We start from the raw sequence: 13,812 nt of genomic DNA, 5'->3' as shown, positions 1-13,812 counted from the left end.
CCTCCAGGATATTGCTTGGAATTTAAAACCATGAATCATATGTATTGTATGATCATAATTATAAAATAAACATAAATATTCATAGTAGTCATGAATATGTAGACATGGAATATTAAACATACATATGAATCAGTAATGATATGTTATTATTATAATTTTTTAGACCATTGGAAATGCAACTATTACCGTATATGCTTGAGTGTCACAAAAAATGTTCTGGAAAACCTAAACTCGATTAAAAGAGGAATAAAATCAATGCTCACCTTTCCGAAGCCCCCCCCCCCCATAGGTCCTCTTCCTGTCAGTGGCCAGCAGCAGGTCCTTCACGACAAGCTTGGTGTGATTATGTTGCACACTGTAATGTCAGCTAGTGGCTGACATCAGTGTGTGTGCCGCGGACCTGACGCTGACCGCTGACAGGAAGCAAGAAGAGGGGCTGGCTATATACTGGGGAGGTAGCAGCAGGCTGACTATATACTGGGGCAGCAGCAGGCTGACTATATACTGGGGCAGCAGCAGGCTGGCTATATACTGGGAGGGCAGCAACAGGCTGACTATATACCGTGGGAGCAGCAGAAGCCTGGCTATATACCGGGGGGGGGCAGCAACAGGGTGGCTATATACTGGGAGGGCAGCAGCAGGCTGGCTATATACTAGGAGGTCAGCAGAAGGCTGGCTTTATACTGGGAGGGCAGCAGAAGGCTGGCTATATACTGGGAGGGCAGCAGAAGGCTCTCTATATCTCCTCTCGGACCGCCCGCTGTCTTTAGACGTCGCAGCAGTTTTCTGCTGCTCCTTCGCTAATTGCGGGAGCAGAACCTGGTTTCCGGATGTCAAAGGCACCCAGAGATCCTAGGGAGATGCGGTTCTTTACCACATTCCCCTTCTCCGCTCCGCGGCCGACGGCTCTATAGACTCAGTGGTCAGGTGACTGCTGGATCTAAAGGGATTATATAGAGCTCCTGAGTCTAATTAGACCCAGTACAGCTCTGATCCGAATCCCCAGTGACAGGTGGGCATTTCCCTGTAACTGAGGCTCTTATAGATGCCTCAGATACAGGGGAAAACTTGTAACAGTTAAAAAAAAAAAGTGAAAATGTCCCCCAGGAGTCATTTATGACCTCATGGGGGACATGTAAAGCAAAAGCACACACACATAAAAATATTAACATGTTCATTCTCCACATCCGATATATTGGACACTAAGCGCAGTGACATAACACTCAGCGTTACCCCTCGGTGAGAGGTGTCGGCATTGCCAGCCGACACCCTTCCGATTACATCACAGGACCAATCTGAATGGTCCGGTTACGTCTATCGTCGCCATTGGCCGGTCAATACAGACTGGCCAATGACAGGGATCTGTGACGACTTTTGGGCAGTTCTTACTAGCCCAACACTCTTCAACACTGCCATTTTGTGAATGGTGGTGTTGGAGAGAGTTGTGCTAGGGATCTGTCCCTTTACTGTACCCCAAAACACACAATTAGCCTGGAGGAGGAGTTGTAGTAGCATGGAGGAGCAGGCGTAGTGTGAAGGAGCAGGCGTACCGTGGAGGAGTAGGAGGAGTTGGAGTAGCGTGGAGGAGCAGCGGTTGTGTGGAGGAGTAGGCGTTCTGTGTAGGTTGTGTACTATCCGCCCATCATGTCCCAGAAAACATATACTGACTTGGAGGTATATAATTATATGGCCTCCAATATGGAGTCTGCTAGTGGGGACGAGTGTGGGGACGTTATATTTATCCAACTCGTCCTCACAGAGGAAAAGAGAGAGGTCCTTGTACTAACAACAATACATGGGCACACCACCACTCCTGCCACTGTACGAGGTACCAGTACAGAAGCCCCGAAGCCGGACCATATTTTGCATTACAATAGGTACATGAGAGGGGTGGATTTGTCGGACCAGGTACTTCAGCGATACAACGCCAAGCGGAAGTCGCGGGTGTGGTACAAGAAGCTGGCCATGCACATCATGCAGATAGTGCAGGCCAGAGGGGAACTTTACTGGAATTTCAAGAGGTGGTAGTCAAGTAGTTGATTTTTGGACCAGAAAGGGAAGAGTTCTAGTAAGCCTGGAACCGAGGCCACAACACGTATTGTACCAGAGCAGTTATTGCTTTTGGAATGAGGGGAGTAAAAAACAAAACAGTCCTGTAAGGTGATTCCCACCTTATTTGGGATATGTACCTTCTCAATAACCGAGAAAAAAAACACACACTACAATTTCTTTGTGAATATCTGAATCCTGAAATTTTTTTAACTAATGACAGATTCCCTTAGCTTTTTAAATTAACATTACAGATTCAATTCCCTTTATAAAGTTTTCAAAGGTTTACCTGACAACTTACCAGCAAAGAGAATTGAGTAATGGGTGTGTCTGTGCAAGGCTGCAATCCCTTTGTTTGCAGCCCCACTAATGTTAATTATAAAAACAAATTGGGAATTAGTATTAAATAAAGAGGCTATGGGATTATGTCATAAAGAGAAATGTGAAATCCTGATGGCAGCTGGCCTTTAAGTTGTGTTTTTATTAAAGGAAGACATTGAAAAACTTTGCATTAGTGAGTCTGTATGTATTCTTGTTTTGACTATAATATTACAGGGAGTCCCCTACTTAAGAACCCCTGAGTTACAGACGACCCCTAGTTAAAGACAGGCCCCTCTGCCCCCTGTGACCCCTGGTGCAGCTCTCTGTATGCTTTATTATAGTCCCAGATGATCAGCTGTAAAGTGTCTGTAATGAAGCTTTATTGATAACCCTTTGTCTGGAGCTACAATTATAAAATATACAGTTTTAACTTGCATACAAATTCAACTTAAGAACACCTGTATATGTATTCTGATAGACTATGGGCAGCTGATTCCAGACACAAAGTAACTTTAATCCTTTCTACTTTCTATCTATTATTATGTATGTTGCTACCGTAGCTAGAGTGACTGTAGAAACCACAGTATAAACTAAAAACCAAGCTATTAAGAGTATGTCTGCTAAATGAATGTGTGCAAAGAATGTTTTCAACATATATCTGCCTAGTAATGAAATGTAGAAATGATGTGGTGATTGATGTTCTTTGCTATACAAAATCTAATTGTGGCAATTATAATGGAAGTAAATGATAGCAATAGCAGTTTGACAAATGTGTGTGCTTGGGTAATCGGTATATACTGGATGGACCTGTCAGGCTCAGTACTGTCAATATTTCCTTTGTTCTGAAATAGGAAAACAAATCACTATGTTGCATATGACCGGTTGCAATCATCTCTGGTGTCTATAGGAACACACTGAAAACATACATAAGTCAGTGTCTCCTTGTGGGATACAGTTTTATATGCAAAAAAAAAAAACTAAAGCTATTAAAGATAATAAGAATGCCAACCCCCTAAAAAGAAGAAAAAGCACACACATTTTGTACCCCCATTCTAGTACAAACCCAGGCTACAAAACCATAAAACTATGTATCCTGTATGACAAAAACTTTTCAAAATAATAAGGAAAAAATCCTTTGTGACAAGGAATTGACATTTTTAAAGGAAATCTACCATTAATATCAAGCACGATAAAGAGGACACTTACTCATAGATCCAGGCACTGGACTGGTAATCATCTTATATTTGTTATCCATGGCCTCTTACCTCCTAAAATCAACTTTTACAATTATGCTAATGAGCCAGAAAGGGTTTCTGTGATGTAGACAGGAGTCACTGAGGTTCATTTGAATAACTTTAAAAGACATTTTTTTTCTAAAACAAGGCCATTAGAAGATAAAGGAAGAAGGGATCCTGTTTTAGGGGCACACACCAGCATATAATTGTGCTTGATGTACAATACTCCATTTATGTGGTAGACTTCCTTAAAAAATAGAGTTTAAACAAGAGATTCGGCACAGGATGTTTGTAAAGCAAAGTAGCATTTCTTATACGTAGTTTGTGGTATAAATTTGCTGGGTATTGTCCCCAAAGGTTTTTCCTCACTTTAATGACTTTCAGTACTATTGATTTGTAGTCACTTAACAGATAAGAGACAAAGGTGTTCTTATGCCCATACTACTACCTCAGTCAAGGGAAACATTGTCACATTACACATGAAATGGAGCCCCTGTCACTGCCTGAGTGGTTCCTTATTCCTCATCCCACTTACTAGTTAAATAAACAGACAACAAGGTACAATACAAACCAATTAACAATGGGTGCAAACTAATGTGCACATTTAAAATTCAGTAGTAATACAATGACTGCAACCCTTCTATTATCATAAAACCATCATTGGGGATCCTTACGGTGCAACAATGCATCACATAAAACACAGTACAATTTTCTGCTGCTGTCAAAACACATAATACAGTAAATACCATGCATAGAAGGATCAATCAATATTATTTTATGTTAGGTAATATAGTAAAAGTTATAATTCTAGTTTTAAAATTAATTCTCTAGGGGAAATATTTGATCATTTACTGTACTGTAAGTTGGCAGGAGACTTATCAGACTTGGATTCATAGCTGCCGGCCCTTGCATGAGTGAAGGCCAATGGCTGCTGGATCTGACTCTAAAACACAGAAACTAAAGAGCTCTCTTGGAGAGGATCTGTTCATTCCTCTGCCTCCTACGCTGAAAGCTTAGAAGGATTAGATGAAGCTCGATTGGGAAATTGTGACTAGAGGACAGCTGGAGCATATGGTAATCTGTGGATTTTGTTAGTAATCTGAAAGCTGCCAGCATACTAGAAAACTGGCCTGCTAAGAGGCAGATGGCAACTTTCACTTGCAAGTCTTTCAAAGTTTACAGCAAAGCACAGCAAAGTTTACTTACAGTATTTTCAGACTATAAAAGAGCTAAGTCACTGCTCAAATGTGTTTGTGTGGACACTATTAACCCATTGATGCCATCAGTGCAACATTGCTGTCTTAGATAGTCTTGTACACAGATCTAGGTCAACATGGTCAACATAAGTCTTCGTAGTAGTATAAAAGATGCAAAGGCTGATATTTTTCTGATAACTTATATGCTTGTAAATGTTCTCATGTTCGCCAATGATTGCACATGCCATTATCTTGACTCACATATGTTTATTTTTGCCTGTGCAAGTGTCTAGGTCTCCTGCCCACTCTTTCTTTAGACTTTTTAAAATTGCATTGAGCTGTTCCATTCCATAGCCCTGAGTCAGGCTGCCAGCAATGACGGCTAACAGTAGTGACACAGTTCTCAGTTGCTCCAAACATGGCTCAGGAGCTAACAGTCGTACCTTCAAGCAGAAAGCTATAATTCTATGGATGCTTATAAAGGTCACACTATAAAAGAAGCTTTAAAATAAATCTGCATTAGTCTAGTTTAGTAATATTCACCGTTATGCTTTGGCAAAGTCATTATTGCTGGCTGCTATTGTTTTGTGCAAAAATGCTCCCATTTCTATGGCCAGGACCTTTATTCTCTACATGACTGACTGGCAGAATAAGTAAAATCCCCTATTAGTTTTATAGGTTTTGTGTGGATTTCCACTAAGTCCAGTGAGGACAATATTCTTGCATCAAGCATAAAATAATAGTGTTGTTAGATTCCTTGATCCATCATATATAACACAAATATAGACCATATGTAAATGAGTCAAATAGCTCTATACTACATGATGGTTAATGCTTGACAATATAGAAAGGTTTTTTTTAATAATTGTACTGGAATTGAAAACCATTACGTATTGAAGAAACTTTGCTGTGGTTTCATGCTTACTACCTGTAACCCCCCGCCAGAACATAACCCTTTCTCCGTGCTGTTAGGACTGGTGTGCTGGAATGAGCAAGTCGTGTTTTACAGTATGCTTTTTTCAGATGGCTAAGAGTCTCTCTGTGCTTAATTTAAGCAATCCTTTGCTATAACTCACTGTGGTCACGCTAGGTTATCTGGCATTGGAAGACAGCCCAAATAGTCATATCCACTCTATTTATTTTTATCAAAGCATTTCTTCTCGTAAGACACATATCAACACCTACACAAGATATATGATCTTTGGTGATGTTAAAATTCATTTATGGACTTGTCCCAAGTATCTCTCATAACAACTTTAGGTTGTGTTAATCTTGTCTTCAAATATCTGTCTCCATTGTATACACTTTGGTCGGGGGTTTTCCTGCAAATTTACCCCTTTTAATAATTGTGCCAAAAAATATGGCCAAACATAATTTGAGCAATTTGCGATTTAAAAATGTAATATTTTTCTGCACTTTTTAATTTAAAAAATGCTGATAAAGTCAATTGTTTTTATACAGGAACCATCATTATGTCAGAAGACCTGCGAGATGCTTTAGACAACATGTATGATGCCAGGATCCCTAAACTTTGGTACAAGATTTCCTGGGATTCTGCCACCTTAGGCTTTTGGTTTACAGAACTGTTGGAAAGAAATCAGCAGTTCCGAAGCTGGTTATTTGATGGCCGTCCAAATCAATTCTGGATGACTGGATTCTTTAATCCACAGGTATATTCTTCAGATGCAGCTGTTTCCAATTCTAATGTTATGTTGTTATCTAATATATAACACTAAGTGTATGTATGTATATGTTTACAAACAACAAATTTTGTGTAGCGACTCTCTGTGACTCGGGAACGTCATAGACTAGATTTTGAATCAAAATTTTCACCCTGCGCTTTCCAAAATACAGTTATTAATCACCATATACAGGAGCCATTATCTGCTGCTACTGCGGCAGTTAGAAGCTGACCCATGATTGGTTGCTGTTCTGCCACAGGTCATTAATATGAGCTCTGATTGGTTTCTATAGGTAATGAGCATAAGACTGCTTATGTGTCAGGTAATATGGAAAGGGATAGAGACTGAGATACAGGCAGGGAAATTGAGTGACAGACAGAGAGACAGGCAGGGAGAGTAAATGAGTGAGACATGATCAGGGAGAGTGAGTGAAAGAGACCGGCAGGGAGAGTGAGTGAGAGACAGGGAGACAGACGGACAGGGAGAGTGAATGAATGAAAGACAGGCAGAGAGAGTGAGTGAGAGACAGAGTGACAGGCAGAGAGAGAGAGAAAGGCCATTTATTTGTATTACAATGGGCCTACATTTTCACTGCTGCACCAAACAATCATCAAGTTCTATGGATAAGAGATAACTTGTTGCAACGAAATACCTCTTTTACTTACGACCATCTCTTGATAGGTCTGTGTTAGTTAATAGATGTATCCTACTTGAAAATCTGTCATGTGTCCTACTTATACATCTGTCATGTAGTTCCTTTTTTCCTTTCTTTTTCCCCCTACAGGGGCAGTGGTAAGTTCCATTGTAGTATAGTGTATATACACTCATTCATGTAGCGTATATACATTCACTTTAGCACCACTGCGACACCCTACTGCTTCATATTTTTGAGAAGGTACCTTTCATTAATTTTTTACTATATTTGATGTACTCCTTTATGATTTAGTAGAAGGGACATCCTTATTTATTTTCATATTTTGGGAATATATGTTTTTTTCTTATTTATAAGTAATTAGCATATCCTAGTCTGAACTGATTTTCACAGCTCATTCATACACAGAACATAGTTTACAGGCGGTCCCCTACTTAAGAACACTCGACTTACATACGACCCCTAGTTACAAACGGACCTCTGGATATTGGTAATTTATTGTACTTTAGTCCTAGACTACAATAATCAGCTGAAACAGTTATCAAATGTGTCTGTAATGAGGCTTTAGTGTCAATATTGACTCTCATGACAACCCAACAATTTTAAAATACAATTGTCACAGAGACCAAAAAAGTCCTGGCTGGGATTACAATGATAACGTATACAGTTCCGACTTACATACAAATTCAACTTAAGAACAAACCTACAGACCCTATCTTGTATGTAACCTGGGGACTGTCTGTATTAGGAATCATCATTCTGTCTATTGATGCTGAAAAAGCATTTGACAGAGTTCCTTGGGAATTTCTGGAATTAAAAATGCGCAAGTTTGGTCTTGCCAATGTTTTTATAAAACCAGTAATGTCCTAAAACACAAGTCCAATGGCTTATATAAATGAGATGGGGTCAAGATCAAAATGCCTTAATATCACAGTGGATGTCCCCAATCTCTCCATTAATTTTTAATTTGGCAATGGAACCTTTGGCGCAGGCCATAAAACAAAATAAGGACATCCATGGCATTCGATTGCAAAAGAAGTAATATGTTATTGGACTGCAGATCATGTCCAGATTATATCCTGCACAGACCCTACTAGTTCACTGAAAGCTGTGAAACAAAGAGCACAGATGCCTACTCTGGGGTTTTTTATTATAAAATTTAATAAAAGTAAAAGAAACATATTGCTAATAAATGGAAATCTAGATATTTGAGAGGCCCAATGTCTGAACATTGGAATCAATAATTAATACCAATTATGGTTCTTATGGAATCAAGCTTTGCCCAGAACTTTAAAATTAAAGATCTCCTTGTTAATGTTGTAATTGGCACTAGGAAAAATCATAAATTATTGGATACAACACAAGCTATGACAAATACATGTTACGAGTATAATAGTAAAAATACTCATTTATTACAATATCTGACCTAAACACTTCTTCATTCAAGTGCTGCCTACCAGAGTTAAATTTACATAGATGGTAGAGTGCTGGCATTATCCAATATTTTACGACTGAATGGTAAATATTGGCCTTTTGGTGATATTATGATGGCATTTAATGAAGCACCTTTGGAATGTTTCACCTATAATAGAATTAATTTTTTTTTACTAAAGCATAAAGGAAGAAATTCGGACCAGCTTACCAGGTTTTTTGAAATTTCTAAAAGACCAAAATAAAATTAAAAAAGGTATTTCAATTGCATATGGAGATTGGTTAAATGATACTAAAGGTAAACTGTCATATAGTAACTTCAAGGAGGTATTCTGACTGATATTTTCCTGCTTTGGGCCAGTTGGAATCGCCCTACTTCTGGATCGACGCAATATAATTATTTAGGTTGGACTTTTTTACTGTGATACATGAATAAATGGGAGGCAGATATTGTTAAGTCCCTTACTTTGCAAGACTGGTTGTGCACGTGTAATAGGTCTTATAAAAATAACTATACTGGCCAAAACATATTCAGATTACTCTGACCTATGCTGGAGAGGCTGTTTCATCAAGCTGCAGATTAATATTTGATGGTCCTGCCCATATATTAAAGTTCTGGACTCAAACCTCAAGGTTGATACCTCAAGGGATTGTCGATCAAAAAGTTACATGCTCTCCAGAGTATTTATTATCAAGTATTCTATCCCTGATCACACTGATGATAATAGAAGACATTACTGTTGGACCATAGATAAAATTTATGCTGCAGCTGTTACTTATTCTAAATAATTGGAAGAAAACTGAGAATAGGGCAGCTAATAAGTCTTGAAAATTTTGTAAGTCTTGAGGATCTGTGGGAATGTTGGCCAGGGTAAAGGCTGACCAACCACCTAATGGCTGACAACTAAGCTATAAGTATCATATAACACAAGCAAGGAAAAACTATTATATTTCTTATGTTTTCTTGTTTTTTGTTCCCCTTTTTGCACATCTTCTTTTCTTTTTTCCCCCTCTTAACTATACTGTTCATGTAAAAAATTGATATTGTTGTATCATCATTAGATAGCATCACAAAACAGAGTTCTGAAAAAGATGATCCAGAATCATCGATGAAGAATTAAATTTCTTATAAAAAGCTGACGTCTCTTTTATCAAGATATTTTTGAGTTTAAAGGAAATTTACCACCAGGTTGAAGGATTGTAAACCAAGCACACTGACATACTGGTATGACAAAGTATGCCTTTGTTTTTACAAAAAAAATGCTTTAAAAATTATGCAAATTTACCTCAGGGGCTCTGGGTCCATAGTTTTCAATGGAGCCTGGAGCCCCTAAGGTTCATTTGCAGAATTTTCAAAGCCCTTTTTTCTAAAAACAAAGGCAAAAAAGAAGAGTGGATCCTGCTGTGGGACACACACCAGCTTGGAAGTTTGCTTGCTTTACAAACCTTGATCCTGGTGGTAGATGTTTAAAATATGTTATATAATATCCATTGTACAATGTAAAGTCCTCCAACTTTCTAATACACTTTGTGTTTTCCTCTTCATACTTGGGCACCCATCAGCTATACTCAGGACAGGTGCAATGTCCTTGTGTGGAGAAGGGCAGAGACAAGGCTATACTTTGGTCTTTATGTACAGTGATCATTTAAAAAGCATTCGTCTACATTTCCTAACATATCAAATTAGTATTCTAGTATTCACAGTCTCCATTTTTCTCATGTGTATAGTGCAGCCATTCCTATCTAATCCAAAAATATTTTCTTACAGGGTTTTTTGACTGCTATGAGACAGGAAACAACTCGAATGAATTTGACAAAAGGCTGGGCTTTAGACAGTGTCATTTTACATAATGATGTCACGAAAATGATGAAAGAAGATGTCAACGCTCCCCCTCCAGCTGACATTGGGGGGGTGTACATTTATGGATTGTTTCTTGATGGCGCTGGCTGGGACCGTAGAAACACGAAGCTTGTGGAAGCTCAACCAAAGGTACAGTGCATTTATCAAAAGGTGGTGTAAGAAATTTCAGGGATAATGATGAGAATCAACCAGAAAAATTGTGTTTTTTGTACATGTATAGAGTCCATTATCACTGGTTTATCATAATAGCTGTAACTTGCTCCTTATAACATTTATTATAAGTTTAGATTCTGACATAGATTCTAATCATATTAGAAAAATGCCATGGTGTACAGATAGTGGGATAACTGCCAGCGCTGACTTGCTCACACTCTCCTAATCCCTACAAACAGCAGACATGTATTTAAGTAGAGGCCGCAACAGCTGTGCAGTGTTTGATATTTCAACACCGATTCTCCTGCAAAGAATCAGATCTTGGTAAATGTGCAGGAGTGAAGGTTCTGCGGGTAGTTACACTATCAAACAACATGTGTCTATTGTCCTGGTCCTTGCAGAAGATGAAGTCCCACTGTTATTAGACTAGACAGTCTTTTTCTGCACCAGATTATCTATGTTGGATAGCAAATCTGTCACAATTTTAAACAGTCTAGTCTAATGTTTCACTAGCCCCCTACAACTGGCTGCAGCAGTCACAGGTCTGAGCAACCAACTGGAGCATCAAGACAATTAGCAGGATAACCCCTTTAAAGCAGTGCTAGTGATCATTGTTGTAGTTGGTGGAAGTAGTGAAGCACCCTAAGTAGGAATGACTGTCACCTGCATGACACCCTTGGAGGAAGAATAGCCAATGGATGAAAGCACTTTGCGTGTTTACTGCCCCTTCTGGGCTCGTTTTACCAGTCTTGCATAATTGCCTGCTTTTACTTGAATAATTTATGAGTAGATCTGGACCTCAGGATGTTTAACTGATGATGTTATTCTTGTGCATATAGATCTTGTTACATTTTTTTGCCTATCCAGAAAATAAGATTTGTGTGACAGCTCTGACTTCATTGACAGTGCTGTCCGTGGAATAGCGTGATGTATTCTGCGTTCAGTATATTCCGTACAATTTGGGAAATGTAACTCTTAACACCAAAACTGGCAAAGAAAAGGTTTTTTTTCATGAAGGATTATGGACTACAGTCTTCCTGATTAAACTCTGTCATTTTTAGTTTTTATTCATTTGCGACTGTCACACTCAGTTTGATATGACATGTTCAAACAGGAGCTGGACTGAGATTTCATTTAGTGGCAATCTTTGCTTCTAACAGGCCTGCGGCTCTGACACCTATAGGTTCTGAGAATTACACAGGTGACTTGCAGCTGTTTGTTTTGCAATGTCTAGCACATATTGTTCTGAGGGAAGGTCATCGCTAATCTGAAAATATTGTGCTTGCTGGTGCTCTCTACAATAACCTGCTTTCGTCTTGACAGAATTACAAAATATAGAAAACATAAAATAAGTCAACATTTTGGTATTAAGTACACCTTATATTGTGAAATGTTCATAAGATTATACATCATTATAGAGAATTTCACCATAAATAACATTTCTAAATATTAGTCCCTAGAGCAGCATCCATCACTGTAGCAACATCTCTTCATCTAGCCCAGCTAGATCCCATTGCCAGCAACTTAATTCATGGCGCAACAAAGAATCTTGCATTACGAAAGCATACATGGATAATACTTGATTCCCTATGTGAGTAAGGCCCCTTTTACACTTGCGTTTTTCCCGCGCGTTTTCTGCACGTGCTTTTGACGTGCAGAACTTGCATTGTACTCCGACCCATTGTAACCAATGGGTCTTTTCAGACTTGCATTTCTTTTCACGCACACACACACGTTTTTTTAACTCATGTTTAAATCTCGACATGCTCTACTTTTGCAAGTCACACGCGTGAAAAACGCACCATACAAGTCTATGGAGATGCATCAAAAACGCATTGCACTCTGAGACACTTGCAAGTGCAATGCAAGTACAATGCGTTTTTCACGCATCAATTGCCATAGAAAAGATAGAGCTCAGTCCTGCGTCCATTTCACGCGCATTTTCTGCGCGTGAAAAAACGCATTGAAATTGCATTGAACGCGCGTGAAAAACTAAGACACTGAACAAACTCTGACTGAAAACTGATTGAACTCTGATGCAAAATGTGCGTTTTTCACTGACCAAACCCTGATCGCACCCTGATCAAACTCTGACGTGATCTGCAACACAAGTGCGGAAGGGGCCTTAGAGTATCCAAACACGTTACACAGTAATTTCGCAGCCATTGTGCGTGCGTCAGAAACATGCTAGAATAGGTTGGTTTCTGGTATGGATGATGCACAAGTTCTGATTCCCGCATCATAAATCACAGCAATTAGTGACAGCTCACTTACCTTCTGACAATCAAAAATGTGCAGTGGAAAGTTGTTCACAATGTGTATATGGGATTGTCATAAATCCTATACACTACACTGCTACTGTATCTCACTGCAGATTTGCACCTCAAAAAGACTGCATGGTAAATCTGCACATAATGCATAAAGTGTCCAGACACCCTTAGGGGACACTGAGGTGTTCTTTAGAAATGAAACATTTTTTCTAAAATGTGAGGGCAGATTACAATGCTTTCTAACTACAAAGCTTTTTCTTCTATCCCTATATGTCAGATATGGCCAGTACTATTCGCTTTCATGTACTTATTAGATCTAATGTGTAAACAGACTAAATGTAGATGACCTTAGGCTTAATATTAACATATTTATTCCAGTGGATGCATGATAAATCTGCTGCATCTTTAGACTGCGTTCGTATCTTGTTTTTTGCCTTCTTTGTAAGGATATGGATTCAAACACTTCCCCCTAAAAGTGAGGGCACTGCCTGGTACCAATGTTCGGGTGGTATCCTGAGTGACATATCCATATTTATACAGTTACGGTACATCACCAGGGAATCCCCCATAGCACACGATCAGAGGAGGCTGATGGATGACATGCAGTTGTATCTGTCCCCCATAGCCTCTAATGGCCTCCAATGAGTGATTGCTCCCTCCATCAAGGAATGAAAAGCTCAGTCTGCTGTGCTTTTTCATCCAGTAGTTCCTGCTAGATGCCATGTATACTTTTTCAAACAGAGGCAAAAAGGATGCCTTAGTCTGCCAATATACTTCTATGGAGATGTTCAGTGTATGTGCCAGGAAAAACATGATGTAAATGTAGGGGGAGTGATGTCCACTAAGGACAGCTATACCCATTGGTCACTAAAATGTAACTTTTATTAATTCTTATTAAAATTGAAAACTTGAAAAGAAATACTCCATCCACTAGTGTGAGATTAAAACTATCAGCAGGTGAT

At 39.0% G+C, this 13,812-nt stretch overlaps 1 protein-coding gene across 4 annotated transcripts in view; it reads left to right on the top strand.

Annotated features, from left to right (window-relative positions):
• Nucleotides 1–13,812, top strand: part of LOC140133127 (dynein axonemal heavy chain 5-like) — a 244,846-nt gene that overhangs the window by 228,503 nt on the left and 2,531 nt on the right. For all 4 annotated transcript variants that reach the window (XM_072152821.1, XM_072152823.1, XM_072152822.1 and 1 more), the window contains 2 exons: nt 6,263–6,471; nt 10,335–10,556. In XM_072152821.1, the coding sequence (XP_072008922.1) occupies nt 6,263–6,471; nt 10,335–10,556 (431 nt within the window). The remainder of the gene's footprint in view (nt 1–6,262; nt 6,472–10,334; nt 10,557–13,812) is intronic.

Source organism: Engystomops pustulosus, chromosome 5 (genome assembly GCF_040894005.1).
Source record: "Engystomops pustulosus chromosome 5, aEngPut4.maternal, whole genome shotgun sequence".
In the NCBI taxonomy this organism is placed as follows: Eukaryota; Metazoa; Chordata; class Amphibia; order Anura; family Leptodactylidae; genus Engystomops; species Engystomops pustulosus.
The sequence above is the reverse complement of the archived record's forward strand: the minus strand, read 5'-3'. Positions and strand labels throughout refer to the sequence as shown.